Genomic DNA, 17,354 nt, shown 5'->3' with positions numbered 1-17,354 from the left:
CAATCCTGATCTTGATCCAGCATCCAGAAACAGAGCTGCAGAGGTAACTCTGCAAAGGAATGTTATTCCATCTAGTTCTGTATTGAAACTTACGTTATGAGTATCCTCATATTCCATAGTGGTTATCCATATTCCACAATTACTTTTCTTTGTGATTTGGTCAATTTTGAAGGATGAGCCTGTTTTCCAGGAAGAGAAATAAGGTGCAGAGAAGCAGGCTGGAAGGAGGAGAGCACATAACCAGTTTACATGAAGGAGCTGGCTCAAGAGGCAGCCAGAGGCCAGTCAGTCTGTGGTGAGTGTGCTGAACTGGCAGGTTAACAGAGACTGGACCAAACCCTTAGGTACCAGGAGACCTCACTGTTCTACTGCTGTGTGCCCTGTGAGTTCTGGACATTTGGGAGTCAGCAGGGAAGTGATTGTATTGGATCCAGATTTCAACTGTTTTGTCAGCTTCTACCTCCTTACCCAAGTATTTTCAGGTATTCTTATTAAAACAAACACTTTGGGAGGAAAACTGGAAGAAGTGCAACATGGCAATATAAGGCAGGACATTTTCTTAGATGCATACTAAATCTGTTGGACTTTCTGCTAAGTATTCCCAAATCCTCCTCATTCTGTAAGGTCCCAAAAGAGTAAATTTGTGTAATGGATGGCGCTATCTTGAGGTCTTCCTGTACTTGCACGTAGCTCATAAATGACATTGATGGTTTCTAAGTACCAGAAAAATATTTCTCTATTCCTATAGAGTCCCACGGGTAGTTTTTCAGCATAAAAAGCTGAATTATCTTTTTCTGTGTGGGCAAGACTGTGCATGGTCTTTTTCTGGATTTATGTAAAAACAAAAATAGACCTGCTTAAGTCATCCACTTAAAACCTGCTTTTCTGTTGCTGTGGTGAAACTTAATTGTGCTTTGTTGCTTGGTTCTCTTCAGGGCCAGCTATTTATGTTCCTGTCTCTGAGAAGGTTTCTGTAGCACAAATCAGATCACATGTTCAGTATGATGTGCAGCTCTGTGGCACAGGCACCATTTCATTAACATGTCAGAAGTGGTCACTCCCATGAGAGTTTCTTGAACATTAACATTCTTGTATTTAATTATAGAAAGTTGGCAGCGATGAAGGAAAGAATATTGTGTCCTGCCATGATACGATTCATAAAAGTAACCTGACAGCAATGTTTTACCAGCAGGAAAGTTCAAAATACCACTTAAGGAGATTGCTTTAAACTTTGATTTTAAGGTAGCTGACAGTTTTCTCTTTGTGCCAATATTTCATTGCTTTCAGTATAATTGTCATGTGAGTTGTTTGCAAATCCTGAGCTCTTTCAGCCAAAACAGTTTGCCTTTTCTGGGAATAAGGACAGGAGAATAAATGCTTGCTGTTAAAATGTTCTGGTAGGTTCCAGCATCTCCATGTTTAGGACAGGCCTGTGAAATCTGTCAGGAATGTGTCTTCCATCTACCTTAAATCACATCAAGCTAAACTGAGCTGAATTCATCATGGGAAACGTGCAAGAAAGTCCTTGGAAGAGTGAGATTTTGGCTTGTGGTATCTGCCCTTTTGCTGCTGACATGTGCTTGTGATACAATGGAGGTGGTAGGATAAATAAATCTAAAGGAAACAAAAAGGGCAGTAATCACACATTTTTAATCCACAAATGTGATAATACATAATATATTTAAGGTGACCTGAACATTGCCCATATTTTAGCAATGTTGTTACATACCAAGCTACAAGTACAAAAGTAAACAATGAATATACAGGATATGCAAGTATGAGAAATACTTGAAAACATATCTTTCCTTAAGGCTACTCAGATTATTTTTAAATAAAACAACAGATGTTCAGCTGGTGTGTTTAAAATACCAGAATCTGAATATTGATACTTGAAACACACAAAAAATCACAAATACAGAATATCCCTTTCCTTTAGACATCTTGAATGTTGAATAATTTTTTCTGGCTTTAAAAGAAGAACTTAAATTTGTTTGCCACAAATGAAACACACAAAATCTGACATGTGCACCGGGACAGGAGCGTTGGATACAAGAAATACTGTTCAAAAGCATCAGTTGACAAGTACATGCCTGGAAGAAATGCAGGTAATGATGCAGGTAAATATGGCTCTGCAACTGGCTGCTTGCAACCCCAAATGTTGCTGTCTCATTTCTGTGTTGCAAAGGAGTTTTCCATTTTCATTTTGACTAAATCTACTTTTAATGGCTAAAGAAAATATGTAGGAAAAATTTACACCTTTAAAAACTGTTCTGCCAATGTCTCATTTTTACTGTGCTTCAAATGAGTTCTCCTGGGAACAGGTAAAAATCCACCTAGGACAACCCAAGTGAATACATGACCTGGGTATGTGTATTCTTACCTGTATAAAGGTATGACAGTAAAAACTGTTGCAAGAGATAAAATATAGTTATTCTGGGGTGAGGAAAGACAGAAGGATAATAAGAATTTTGAACAGTTTTCTCTTAATACTGTAGTATTCAAGAATTTATTTAAATGAGAAACATTTTTTTTTCTTTTCCTAAAGTAATGAGTGATCAACGTGTAAGCTTCCCTTAGAGAGGAATGGCTTTAAAATATATTTTCTTGTCTTTGTCAGCTTTCAGATACATGCATCTCTCTGTTATAGCATACATGATATGGAAGGTATTACCCCCAGATGATGGCACTGTCTGCTCTCTGTGTCAGCTGAAAGGAGAGGGCTCCTGATACTGCAGTGTCAGGAGATAGAGATGACTCTGGAGGATAAGATGGAGAGGACAAGAAGAGAGATTTCTGAACATGTGTTTTTCACTCTGGGTCAGTCTGTACCTACCCAGGTTCTGCAAGTGGCAGGCAGAGAATCCACTCTACTCCCACACTCCCTGTGTCCAGCCAAGACTGTACAAAACCCACTCCTTCTTGGCAGAATGTTTTCATTTGAAGACATCACTATATTTTGTTTCAAAAAACCCTGGAAAATTCACTGAAAACATTCTGAGCAAAACCTCACTCCAGAAACTCACCAGAGTCACTAAGGCTGTTCTCTTTTGACTACTGTGGATATGCTACACTTGGAGGCACTGCACCAATAGTGGATGGGGTTCCTTTGTATCCCACCTCTGATTTACTGTAGGCACAAATGTCATGGGTACATTAAACCAAGAGTATTATCTAGGCTGAGTATTTTGAGGATCAGGGATGTAAATGTTGGTGTCTCAGGTGTGCTGCTCCTCACAAGGGCAATTTCAAAATCTTCACAGAGTGTTTTGTTCTGTCAGGCAGAACAGCAAGAGCAGCACAACCTTCAGTCTGAACTCACCTGATGCTACCCAACACACACGCCCTGAGAGCGGGGGAACTGCTGTACTACTTTACCTACCTTTGAGCTTGAACCACTGAGCTGCTTTTCAAATTCAATTTGTTGTTAGCAGGTATAAAACTAAACTGATGGTACTGTTGCTTCATAGAGCAGCTATTTAGATTTTCTCCCGCTTCAGTTTGTATGATTTGTTACTCTCTTAATAGATTTATACACCATGTAAAATCAGAGATGTTTTCTCATATTGATTCCTGATCCTTTTGAAAGGAGTGAACTTAATCCATTACAGCCCTACTTTCTGTAAAAGCTTTTTCAGTTAGCATGGAAATAATAAAAATATATGCACCAAGGGCTTTGGGGGTAAATTCCATGCATTGCTCTTGCCTTCATCTGTCTATCTTTACGTAGCCATGCATCTGAGTTTACTTTCTGTTCACATGTTCAGCCTTGAACACAAAGCTAGCACGATCATGGTGAATAGCAATCTGTGTCTGAACAATATACATCAGCAGCCTTGTTCACTGTGCTCCTTGAAAAAGACTGAATTATCTGAACAAAACATTGAAATCGGTAGCTTTCTGATTTAAGTTTTCCACTTCATCATGGGCCTGGTGAGCACCTTCTGGGCCCTGCTGGGGACTGTAGTAAGACTGATGGGAAGGAAGCTTGCTTGCCTACCATGGCTTATGAAGGGTGGCCAGTTCTAGAGAGAGGATTTTGGTCGGTTTCTTGCCTTGAGCGCACTTTCAAAGAACCTTCTCATCGAGTAGTTTGTTGATGCCATTGCAGATCTTTTTGAGGTATGGCCGACAATCCCCATCCAGGCTGTACAGGGCAGACAGAAACTCCACATCTGCAAAGTGGTTGAAGACGTGGTTGATGCGCCCGTGGGACCGCGCTGTCAGGTGTCGCCCTACGAGTTCGTGCACGAGGTCTTTGCACTCATTCAGCAGTTCTGCGAGCACATTCCTGTCAAAAGTGTACTCCACCTCGTAGAAGCTGACGATTGTCATGGCAGTTTGGTTCAGCTTCTTCCTGAACTTGTCTACGATCTCCAGCTCTTCCTGGTTGAACTGATTATTTCGATAGAGGATGCCGATTTTTATTGCCACTTTGATCAGGTCTTTCATGATTTTATGGGCTTCCTTTTTGTTTCTGGTGTGTTCCTTTGTTACTTTGTAGAGCTCATCGAAGATTTCACTGCTTGTGTCATCGATTAGCATGTTAGCCATGGTTTTGGTTGCCATTTTACTCAGGATCTTTTTCTGGGCTTGCAGTGCAAGATTCTTGGAGCTGAAATAATCGGGACCTGGTTTGGGATAGAAAAAAGGGGAGATGTTAACTTAATTTGGTGAATTATTTTTGCAATCAGTTAAGAAAAGTTGCACCTGCATGCTTAACTGAGACCTTGCACGTGTCACTGACCAGAGCAGTCACAACTGCAGAACACTCCCAACACACGACTGCCAGGTATCCTTGGGGTTCCACACATCCATGTTTCTGGTCTTGCTGCCACTGAGGGCTTTTGCTTGCAAATAAAGAACAGAATATTCTGGCAGGGAATATATATGCTGATTCTGTGATAGACTTTTAATTTTGTAGTTCAGTATAAAAGCTTCCTTGGCAGAGAGATCTGCTGAGATGTTGTGGTTGAAATAATATGTGAAGTATCAGAGACAAGCAAAAAGATATAGTGACAAGCAATATAAGAACCTTCAGAGTTACACTCTGGTCATTGGGAGGCACTGCTGTTCCATGGTTAGGCTAAACAGATTCACAAGCATGGATTTATTTTGCCTTAATCTGTAGTATCAATGCCTTCCCCTTTTGTTATCAATTTGCAAAATTATAGAATACAACTTATATACAATATTGGTGCTTCAGTGCACACGGTTCCTGCCAGACAAAAATATCTGAGCTATCTGCTCTACATTTATCAAACCAATATTTTGGATTTTTTATCTTTTACTCGTATCTGCACATTTCACTCAGCAGAGCACCCGAACACATGGCTATTGCTGGGCTTTATCTCATCAGCTTCTGCGATTCTTGGTCAAGATTAATTTGACCTTCCTCTGTTCTTTTACATTAATGTTTGCTGCTAACTGACCCTCTGTGGACAAAGCAAAGGAAATATGGATATGAAATAATATCCAGGTTAATACTGGGGGAGCAAAGCCTCTGTTGGCTCAAAGGGCACTTTATCACTGTAGCCAGGTGGTGATGAGGGTGTGTATCTAGGGAGGACAGCCAGTGAGCGCTCTGAGCGATGGCAGAGTGGGCTCTTTGTTCCCAGACACCTTCCTTGCCTTTCCCTCACATCTCCCCTCAGTCTGTGCCCCTGCAAAGGAGGTGTCCGTGTGTCCCTGCCAGCTGGGACCTCGCTCTGCTCACAGGGACACCAGAGCCTTGGCTGCTCCCCAGGGGGATGGAGGGAACCATGTCCTTCACCAGCTGCTGGGAAATCAAACCACTAAGTGATTAAAAATGACAATAAAAATCAAATCTTCCAGCACTTATTTGATTGTGGAGTTTGAGTGAGTCTTTAAGCTGGCGGTGTAAGCTCCAAGGCCCTTTTCAGCCTTCAGCACACGAGTGTTGTCACTTCCCCTGCGCTCCTTACACCCTCACGCCAGGAAAAAGGGGTGCTGGCTGCCAGTGCTCATTTGGAGTAACACTGAATTTAGTCCTCTTTTTAATTCTGATTTTCAAGTTGGCTGGAATATGAAAGTTGTCATCTTTATGTGCCACAGCTGTACTGCTGAGCAATGTTAAAGAGTGCCATTTAATTTCAACTGAACCACCACCTGGAAAAAATAATTCAATGTGCTTAAAAGAATTGCCTGTCATTTGGAGAGTAAATTGTGGGGCTGAGCTGCTGTCTGGAGGAAATAGGAAAACTGTGATTTAATCTAGAAATGATAAAACCAGGATGAAAGCATTCTTTCACTTAGCAGTACGTGGGTATATAAATAGTATCTGTGATGAGTAATTATGTGCATTTGACACACTGAAATGGTAGATTGTTAGTGTCTGTTTCTGTAGTAAGTGCTTGCTATTAATCAAGTGGATGTAGTTGATCAGTACTCGGTGTGATCAAAAACTGAAAATAATTGCTTGTAGATTTTTAAAATATTAATTTTACTGAAGTTCAGGACACTTCAGCCTCGTGTCCCTTTGCCCAGGTGAGAGCCCAGCTGAATCCTGTCGTGTCTGGCTCTGCTGCAGGGACAGCTCTGCAGAGCTGCTGCAATTCAGTGTCTCGAAGCAAATCTAGCAGCTGGGGTGAGAGAAACATCCCATTCCCACCACACACCCTGGGTGGGTCTGGGACCAGCAGAGCCACCAGCACCTCAAATACAGACACATGCAGCTGCCCTCCCACCTATGTGATCCCCGAGACAAAGCTGGATGTTAAATTAGCACATAAAAACTTAAAATGAACTTTTCAGGAGGGAGGGTTGTCTGGCACAGGAAAAAAAAGTGAGATACATGTTCATGTGTCCAAAGTCCTGTCTCTCATCCACAAAACTGAGAGTGTGACATTTGAATGTGTGTCTCTTTCCCGGGACACCCCTGGGCTGGTAGCTCAGGCAATGATACCAGAGCTCCCAGTGAAAGGTGCAGGCTGCGAAAGGGGCAGCGCAGCTGGAAACCATCAGGCCAAGTTTAACACAATGTTAAGGCTGCAATGCTTTTCCATGGCGAGTCCCAAGTGTGGGATCTACTATGTAACAGCTTGAGACTGAGCTCCTCCTCATCTTTCAAAAAGTAAAATAAAGAAATGTATTATTGCATTGCTGCTGTGGCTCCCTGCCCACTTTGTGCTCCTGCCTCTCCAGCCCATCCCTCCATGGCATCTGTGGCCCCCAGCCATGCCAGCCTCAGGAAGCAGGCAGACCCAAACCCCTTGCGCTCGCTCCTTTCCCCTGACTCCCTCCATGGCCTGTGCTGCTCTCTGAACTGCACAATCTGTAGGAGCTGCTAATTAGTTTGGTAATTAGTTTCACCATCATGTGCTTTATCCCAGTCAGCCGTACCAGGCAGAAGAGGTTCCAGTGGCACGGGCAGAGCCTGGTGGACACAGATTGTTGTGCACTGTGGTGTCTGTTAAATACAGAAGCTGCAGCTGCTGCCAGGGTCCCTCCACCACGTCAGGAAAGTGCTGCCAAGCTCAGGAGGAGGTGAAGGGCAGCGTTCCACCTGCCCAGCAAGCTGCCTGCCTGGGCCCTGGGACAGGCTCCGCAGAGCCTCGGCCACGGCCCCCACTGCCGAGCTCCTGCTGCTGGACCCAGACAATGTGTGTGGGATGGGAAGGAGGCAGACAGCAGCCATCAGCCCACTTGTGTATCCAGACAGCGGCGTGGGGGCTGCTCACAAAGCGCTGTGCTCGGCTCTGCTTTGATTCAGGGTGTGCGCAGCCTTGCGGCAGCGTGTGCTGGAGAGTGAGAGAAGCTGTTTGGACCGATTGTTTGGATTTCTGCCTCCAAAATCACACTGTGCTCAGACACCCAGGTGACGCCTTGCCTTTCAAAGATCAAAAGTGGTTAGCCACATGATTACATTCAGGCTTTCGTGGGGACAGGGTGTTTACCGTGGCAGCCTTTTCTTACTGCAGCACATTGCTCACTACACAAAATACATCTTCACCTCCTACATACAGCAATTCTATTTTCTGCTTTCTTTCATACAGCAAAACAAATCAGCAACGACATTTTAGATGCTATTAGCTTTCAGGAACATTTCACCAAGGCTAAAAGTGAAAAACCACCCTCTAAGCATCCTGCTTTGTTGGGTGGTGATTAGCTTCCATTATAGAAAATCTGCCATCTTAGTTTTTACTAAAGAAAAGGGCCAGTTCTTCTTCAGATCTACTCTCACCTTTTCTCTGTCATCTAGAGAGCCGTGTATGATAAAAGCTGTTTAAAAAGCTCCTTGTGATGGGATTGATCCCACAGCAATCTCCATCCCTCTGGAAGAGCAGCTCTCCAGCCCTGTCTCCCCTGCTGCGGTGCCCCCGGAGGGGTGGCGAGTACCCAGGGCAGGAGGATGGGGAGAGGCTCCCTGTGCTCAGGGAGTCCCATGGTCAGGGCAGGACATCCTTCCCCACCAGTGACCACCCAGCTCCTGGCACGTGATGCTGAACATGACAAAGATGTCTCACATCTGCTAAACTTAATAACACGATTGCTTAATAACAGACTTGCTTAATAACAGAAGTGCAGAAGAAGTTTGGCAACTCTAGCGAGCGGATGTAAGAGTTTTATATTTTAGGAGTTTTTGAGACTAAAATTCAAGAACATCTGTAATATTCTCCAAATATTTTGATTGCAGATGGCTGTACCAAGTACAAAATGGTCAGAACTAAATGCTCAGCAATACTATTTTTATGTAAATCCACATTCAGCCGCTCTGTACAAAACACATGGCAAATCCAGTCAACCAGAAGATGCTCCCACTATGGTGAGGAGGGAGAATGGTCAACATTTGCTGGAAGCAATCATGAGGATATGGAAACCAGCCTCCTGAGCAATGAATCCATTTCCCTTCCAGTTAGCCACTTAGTCAAAGCCATAGCACCATTTTGCAGCCAGGATATTTTCTCCTCTGGCTAATGGCTGAAAGTTGAGTTGAAGCGAACTCTGGAGGGAGTGTGGCTTCACCACAAAAGTGGGGAGAGGAGGGGTTGATCTGAAGGGTTGCTGTGGAGGTTGTCCAGTGCATTTTAATTGTATCAGCAGGCTGGCTGGAATTTCACCTGACACTGGGAGCTGTCACCCCAGTGCCCGCTGCAGCTTGTCCTGGACAATCATTTACCTCAGCTCCACCTGCCCCAAAGTGAGACACACGTGGAGCCTTTGCCTGATTTGCCACTACACTGAGTGTAACCCCAGCTCCCAGCAGTCGGGCTGGTTGTGTTTGCCAGCCAAGGAATGCACATGGTGGAGCTACTGAGTAGGCTTGAGAGCATCCTGGAGAGGTGAGTTGAGCTGTTTTAAATTAAAGGTCTGAGCTAAGATCATGCAGAGGCTGCAGGTCTGAAGAGGGCTCTTGCAGCTTGGCAGGAATGGGAGCTGATGGGAACCAGAAAAGGTTCCCTGCATCTGTGCCCCAGCTGCACTGGAAGTAAGCAAAGGGCTGAGTCTTAACAAGATGGAAATGCGTAAGAAAGTAATGATGAAGAGGGTGAAATATTTTTAATACTCCTGAATCTTCACTTTTAAAATGCAGCACAGCTTCTGCAGCAAAAGACAGGCTTTAAGGAGTCAGCAATGCTGCTGGAAACGTGGGCATTCCTCCAGCTGCTCCCAGTTGTGGGAGATGGACCAAGCCAAGGGCCAGGCACGCTCTCAGAGTCTGCTACAGTGTGAGATAGCTGGGGTATGAAAATCGTTGTAGGAATTGTGCTGGTGTGCTGTTTTAATGACTTGTGTGACCCAGTTTGAATGCATCAGTGTACTTTAACTTAGTGATATACCTGCCCTTGAGCCTGGAGAGTCTGGGAATGGCAATGAGGCAGTTGGGTTGTAAAGCTCTTGCAGGCAATATCTGAATGGTTAATCCAGAGTTACTGCTGGTGTTGATAATTTAGTGTGGTAGCTTGTTTCTTTATAACCTAAAGATTTGCCTGTAATGGCTTCTTTTCTTGACAGAAATACAGAAAATCTAGTTGCTTCATTTCCATCATACAGGCAAAATGTTACAGGAAATGAGCTGCAAACGTGTATGTTTTATTTATCCATAAAATATCACTTACATGTTATAGAATTGACTAGAAATGTGAACTGCAGGATTTAGGATTTCAAAGGAGCTTTAAAAGCAGACAGGGAAAAAAGTCCACTAAAGCCACTTGTCCTGCAGTGTTTTAGTTCTGAGCAGCCCAGGCACGAGCTCTGAGTGTGTGTATTACTCTTGGACAGCTACAGGATCACTGCAGAAGAAACATTCAGTGTTTCCAGTAACTTTAAGCCAAGAAATCCAATAGAGCAGATGGAATACATCAGCTTTCAGGGAGGGCCAATTTAAACACATGTAAGCACCAGGGGCCCAGTGCTCAAACTTTAACACTTCTAAATTGTTACTGTGAGCATAAAAGGGTTGCTCATATCCGCAGTGGAACAGGAGATTACAGACTGATAATTATATTATCCTGGGAGAATGTACCAGTACCCAAGTGTCTGAAAGCAGAACTTGGACATGCTGGAAAAGGCAGCACCAGCCCTGTGAAGAGGAAATATGACTGAATGGAAAAAAAGACCATTTTTCCTTTCAGTGCTTTAGATGAGCAGCAACTGTGCCACAAAAAAAGCTCTGTCTGGGAACCTGGGGACTGGAGATTCCAATGGATAGTCTTATTTCTGCTGCTGATTTGTATCTGGCATTCATTTTTCTAGTACTGTATAACAATAGCTACACACTGGAGTTGCCTTTCAATACCTGGAGGAGGTGGTGGAAGGCTGGGGGGCCCTTCTGTGAAGAGGGGCAGTGCAGTGTGAGCTGGTAGAATGCTGTCCTCTGGGTAATACCTCCAGAAGCCTGTCCAGGGGAGAGGAGCTCAGCTGCAGTTTCCATCAGCTCTGATGGAGGTGCCAAAAAGTGTCTGGCTGAGTTTTGCTCCTGCTGCCCCTGGTAGCTTGCTGGGAACTGAACTGCACCACTGCTCCTCTCCTGGGTCTGAAAGCAGTAGTGGCAAGGGGTGTGTGGATGACAGCACTGTCCTGGAGCTGAGCCTGGCTCACAGGGTGGAAACCCCCCCAGGCACTCCCTTGAATATATGGCACAGCTGACACCACGCTGGGATTTTGTATGGCTGCTATTTGACATTACAAATGAGACATTACGCTTGGTCATATCCTGCAAACTTCATCCAGCTTGTGGGAGAGGAAACCACTCCCTGCCAAAGGGCTCAGCGAGGATCATCTCTGCCACTGTGTCCCACAGACCAAAGGGCTGCACCAGGCAGCAGCTGCTTTGGTCAGGACCTGGTCCAGCCTGCCAGGGACCAGCTGGGCACATGCAAGCAGCAGACACCTCTCTGAAAGTGGCCACTAAAGCTTTTGATTTTATTAACCTGATAACGTAAATCAGAACCAAAGCCTGAAGGGACTGCAGCTCAGGGAATGGCATCTTTGCAGGGTGTTTCAAGAGTTCATTTTCAACTTTTCACCTTGTATTTTGTGGCATGGGGGAAGCTGTGCTGAGGCAGCAAACACATCTGGTTAGCTCCTGGCAGCGAGCAAAAGCGATGCAGAGCTCACCCAGCCCCCTGAGCTTACACCCAGAGTGTGAGCAAGGCTTTGCTCTTCAGTGAACTGCTCAGGAGTTAAAGTCTGTCTGCCAGGAATGACAGCAAAATACTGGGGTGTTTGGGTTTCTAAGCTTTACTGTACAACTAAAAGAGGTTTTGATAAACTGACCACTGTATTTTATAAACAGGTTTAAAGTCTTTTGATGTCAGTTTATGTTCATGGCAAAATACACTGAAAAGAGCAAACACCCCTATCCCAGAAAAAGCTTGTTTAGCTCTGCCTGACACTGCCAGACAAAAAGGTTCCCCACTGACAGCAGAATTTTGACAGGGGAAGATTGGTTATTACCCCTTGCAATGACCTATTGACCCTGTTCTTGTATTTTGAGGCAGGTCCTTATGACTATATTAATGTGGGGATTTTTTAAAAGCTAGTTTTACTCTAAAAGACTCTTTTGACCAAAGAGGCATGGTGGCATACCCAAAACACTACAACCAGATCTTATTTAAGCATGGATAGCTCACCAACCCCAGCAGCCCATCCCTTGGTGGCACTTGAGGACATCTTTAATTGGCAAGGAGAGTTTTGCCTTCAAATTGTCTGTCAAGTTTTTTTTCCCCAATATAAGCTCTACAGAAAATCTTGGGCAGGAACGATTGAAGAATTTAACTTCAGTCTCTCAAACATTTTGTGTTTCACATTCTTTGCCTTTTCCACGATTACCACATTTAATACACTGTCCTTCCTAGAAGACATAGCAGGGAAAAAAGAAGCTATCATGGGGACTGTGTGGCAAAAATACCCAATTAGTCAAATAACTATTATCTCTATAGGAAAATTATGCTTGTTTTAATGTCTGGCCATGTAATTTTCACAACAGGATTGTAATGAGTTCTTTGATATGTGCTAAGGGGTTGTTTATTGCTTAGAAGGGACAGAGGCTCTTGGGGAATATCAGGCATATAATGAATGATAAAAAATTATCTTGTTAAGGAATGAAGGCTTGTAGGCTTCTTTGAAAGGATTCAACCACCATGTTCTTCCACACTAAAGTAACAATCATCCAGGAAAGAAAGGATTGTCTTGCCAAAGTATTGTTTGTCACAGAGACTTAAAAACCATGAGAAACCTTTGAAGATCCTGCAGCTGTCCTGTTTTATCCAGATGCAATTGTTGTAGCAGCTTCTTCTTGTCAATGATCTGTAGAACTTGCTTGCAGTGGTTCCAGACTGGTAGATTTGTTCTGAACAAAAACTTGAAAAGCTGTTTGAACCTTGTGACACTTGCACAGGTCTTGGGGGCTTTCAGTCCAGTTCCATGAATGACTTGAATTCTTGATCAGGATGTGTATGGTGTTCATGCATTCTTTTATCCTCTCCTCTGGCAGGATGAGGGAGAGAGGAAGGCTGTGGAGGCATCTGTGCTTTTGTGGGCTTGGTGCTTGGCAGTTACCACAGGCAGCACTCCTGGTTAACGGGAGGGTCAGATTTCCCCATGTTTCTGCAGCTCAAATGCTTTCTATTCCTTCCAAAGAAGTCTCTTTAGCATGCAGGAGCTGGTGTTCCCAGTAGGAACAAAATAATATGCTGTCAGTAAAGTAAGGCCCATCAATATCAGCCCTAAATATTAAACAAGGCCTCCGTGCAATGTGTGTGCTTTAAATAGTTAAAGTGCAGCTATGAAACAGGCTACTGGGTACTGCTTCACCGATTTCTATTTTTTCGCCCACCCATTTCTCATCCTCTCAGGAAGAAAATTTTGAGGGTTTATTTTTGTGCCTTCAAATTGCTTGCTGTTGCACTACACTGCTCTTTCTCCAGAGATAAAATGTCCTTGCCTTTTACATAGAATAATTCTATTTTTAACTCTAATATATTAAGAATGGCATGAAAAATAACCATGTCTATGCTCTAGGGATGTACAAAATTCCATGAGAAAGCAAGCAATTGGGACGCCAAGAGTAGCTGGTCTGAAGATGCTATGAAACTGAGATGGAATTTCTCTGTAGGTTATTGTGAGGCTGAAGGAAAATGGGAAGGGAGAAGTATTTCTGCTAAACCAGGTCAAGGTGAATAAACTGGAAAGAACCCACACCAGGATGCAGCGGCAGTAGGTGTCCAGCTGCTGCTGACCAAGTGGTTGTGTGAGCTGAGCTCTGCCACGTCCAGAGGGAGAGGATGGGGCAGCAGCTCCATCCCTGCAGGGCTATCCCTGCTCCCCTCTGTGGGACAAGGCAGGCTGTTTGGGGTGTGAGAAGCACAACTGTAATTCACTCTGGTTGTGTAGTCTTGGGTTTTAAAAACAGGCAAACCCCCTGTCAGCAGCACCGTATCTTCTCTTGCAGCGCTGCGAGTGCACAGACACGGCGCTGGGTGACACCTGCCAGGGAGTGTGGAAATGGGAAGAGGCCAAGGGAAAGGGAGTGCAGGGGACAGACAGGCTGCTGGAGCCTGGTAGGAGTTAATGGCAGCAAAAGAGGGACATACTTCTTTATGGACACCATGTGCTGTTGTTTTCTTAATTTGGTACTTGGTTGCTTGACCACTTGGTTTTGAATTAAGAAGGTGATGGAAGGAAGGGGAATAAAGCAATGCCAGATATGAGGTGCAGCTGGAAAAACATACTGTTGGTCCCTAAATAAAAACGCCAGAGGAGCTGTTAATTTCCACATTTAATTCCAGCCATGTTTCCAAACTCTGTTTATACCAGAGAACAAAGTCAAATGAGGGGAAGGTGAAGAGGACAATAATGGCGAGAAATGTCTGACAGCAGTTCACTTTCCTAAGTCAGGAGCAGACACTGTAGACTGATCACAACATGTTTAAAACTATTAATGAAAGAAGGTTTCCTTAACCTTTTGCAGAGACTATTTATTGTCTAATTTTTATTCTCAGTGTATGTTTTGGGGGAGTCAATTTAAAAAAAGAAATAAAAATTGAAGATGCTGATTAGCACTCACAGCTCTGGAAGATGAGGGCTTACAGGTTATAACCCATTTGGAGCTGCTGTTTGACAGTGCACAGAGAGGCCCAGCTGTGGCCATCTTACAGCTGGAAGGGTGATGTGTTTGCTCACTGTGATGTGAGCAAACAAAGGGTGTCAAACCTGCTCCAACATGACAGCCTGGCAGGGGCATAAGGGAGCTTCAAGTGAGGCTTATCCTATGATGGACTGAAAAACACCCAAGAAAAACCCCAAACCCCAACCCTCCCCCTCAACAAAGCAAACAAAAATCCTTAACCAAACAGAAAATCCCACTCAGAACCCCAACCCAAAACTGCTGCTAGAAGAGGCTCTGCAGATGTGTATGTCTATTACTAAAGGAATAGTTTTCTGAACCCTCCCTTTAGTTATATTGTCTATGTCACAGAATCATGACTTACAAGGTATGTGGGTGCACTTGTCTCTGTATTTATAACAGTTTTCACTCCCTCCATGAATGCAAAGGCCTGGATTTGTAAAGGCATCTCATTTATCACTGTCATCCAAAATTTTAGCTCCTATTCCGAGAATGTGCAGGAGGCAAAAAAGGACTTAAAAAGATCTGGAAGAGTTGCTGCAACTTATGAAGTCTTTTGGGGTGAAGGAAATGCTCTGGATTAATTCATGCTCCCACTGCCAGTGACCCTCCTCGTGCCTCCAGAGCATCCCTTGCTCCCTGTGCCCCAGTGCTGTGTCCCACTGCAGGTGGGAGAGCAGCAGCATTTTGGAGCCAGGTGTTGAACTGCTGCACTTACATAAGGTTTCAGGTGCAGATCTGAGCTCCAACGTGGCAGGGAAGTTTTTCCTGCTGCTCAAAGCAGTTTTGTTCCATCCAGCCCAATTAGTTGTTGATTGTGCTGCAGCTTTATGAGCCCAGCACAATACCAGATGGAAATGCAGCTTGTGCAAGTTCATAAAAGACCTAAGAGTACCCTTCCTTTCTGAGGAAGAGCTGCTGATAATATCAGTTTCTGAATAATGCTCTGGCTTCTTTTAACTCATTTGAAGTTTTTGTGGGTTTTTTTTAACCATTTCCTTACATACTTCTATCAGACAATCCCATTGTGGCCTTGCTGAAATAAACCCTGCTTGCTGTTTGATTATAACCACCAGGACTGATATTGTAGAATCTGCCTACAGTGAGTTAGTTCAGTGGGATAGTTATAAATGAACTAGTGGTGTTACAAGTTTAAAAGAGAAAATTTATTTTTAAATGTCATTGACTTCTCCTTGCTGACAGGCAAATAAGTAAATTCCTGTTCCTTGCAGTTTAGGTTTTTCCCCTTCTTCAACAGAGAGGAGATTAAGCCTGTGCTATACTGAAACAGCTGTAAGCACTGGAGCTCTGCACACCTTTACAAGAAAATCTGGCTTCAACATCTCAATATCCTCAATGCAGGGTGAAACCAATGCCTTGTTTTCTGTCTGAAAGTGCTAGAAAAGTATTTGTTAACAACATTAAAGCTCAAACTGAAAAGACAGAAGATGTGAATACTTAGAGGAAGAGTTTGCTGTTTAGTGTTGTTCCCCAAAGAGGACAACAAAACTAGAAGTCTCCATTTACTTATTGTTTTGAACAATGCTTTACTGTTTCCCTGGTTATTCAAAAGAAAAGGAAAGACATTTTTACAGTTACAGAACATTAGGCTGTGTAAAATCCTTGAGTAACTTTATTTTCCTGGTTTTTTTTTAAATTCTTCCTCCTGTCCCTAGAGAAGGAATAATTGCTGGGGAGAACGCCAACCCAGATTCTCCAGATTCTGAATGGAAAACTCTTGACCAAGGGAAAAATTAAAGCTGGTCAATGCAGCTGGGATTCATCACACTCTCCATCTCTTACAAGTTTTTGTGCATCAGATTGAGGATTTATTGGTAGGAACACGTTGCCTCATGCCTCAGATGTGATCTATAACTTTGTTTTCCTTTAAAATGAAGTCTGATTTGGACTTTAATGTATCCTTTGGGTGATCTGCTCTGCACTGTTTGTCTACAGTGTCAGGTCAAGAATCTGATCAAGATGCACAAAGCACTAGGAATGAATATGTGATGAATTCCATCCCTGTGGAAAAAAAAGACAGAGGTTAATCTGTCTATCTATCTATCTATCTATCTATCTATCTATCTATCTATCTATCTATCTATCTATCTATTTCACATGAACCAGACCACCTGCTCCATACTTGTCCTCTGCAACCCTGCCATAAGGAATGACCACTGAGGAAAACTTAGTCTAGGCTAATGTGAGCTGAGCCTTACAGTACAAGTTGAAGATTATTTCCTTTGGAAGGACAGAAAACCTGGGAAGGTAGAATTGCAGGTCAATTCTGTTCTTCCTTGGTTCAAAATCTGCATTAATATTATCTGCCAAAACTTACAGCGTCTTAGAGTCTTACACTAATGAATGAAAAAATTCTGAATTTATACTGGGAATAAAAAAGGAGGACAAACACAACTACTGATGATGGTTTCCTTGTTATGGGTTGAAACTAAACTGCTAAGCATGGTATCAGTATCTTCACAGTGAGGTAACTGACCCAGGCAGCATAAATAACACCTGACAGTCAGAGCTCCTGCAGAGGATAAACACTAATGGAGATAATCTGGTTTTACACTTTTACCTTGTTTGTTGTGTGTGTACATACTGCAGAGCACATCATGCCAGGAGGGGAATACTGATAACAGGGATGCTTTCCCTGTCATCAGTCTGTAATAATGCTGTAACAGCAGTGGCTGTAACCACCCATGGTGCTCAAGTTCACTCGGAGTACAACTCTTTATTTCAGGAAAGCAGAAATGGAAAAGAT

General features: G+C 43.5%; 1 protein-coding gene across 1 annotated transcript in view; it reads right to left on the bottom strand.

Annotated features, from left to right (window-relative positions):
- Nucleotides 1-1,631: 1,631 nt before the first annotated feature.
- TIPE3 (TNF alpha induced protein 8 like 3) overlaps nucleotides 1,632-17,354 on the bottom strand; it is a 44,728-nt gene continuing 29,005 nt past the window's right edge. The window contains exon 2 of the mRNA XM_014251357.2: nucleotides 1,632-4,628. Coding sequence (XP_014106832.1) covers nucleotides 4,066-4,628 — 563 coding nt within the window. The 3' untranslated portion in view covers nucleotides 1,632-4,065. The remainder of the gene's footprint in view (nucleotides 4,629-17,354) is intronic.

This window comes from Pseudopodoces humilis, chromosome 16 (assembly GCF_049639895.1).
Source record: "Pseudopodoces humilis isolate 2021_Gansu_Grassland_sample_001 chromosome 16, ASM4963989v1, whole genome shotgun sequence".
NCBI classification, from domain to species: Eukaryota; Metazoa; Chordata; class Aves; order Passeriformes; family Paridae; genus Pseudopodoces; species Pseudopodoces humilis.
Note: the sequence above shows the minus strand (reverse complement) of the source record. Positions and strands in the feature narration are given on the sequence as shown.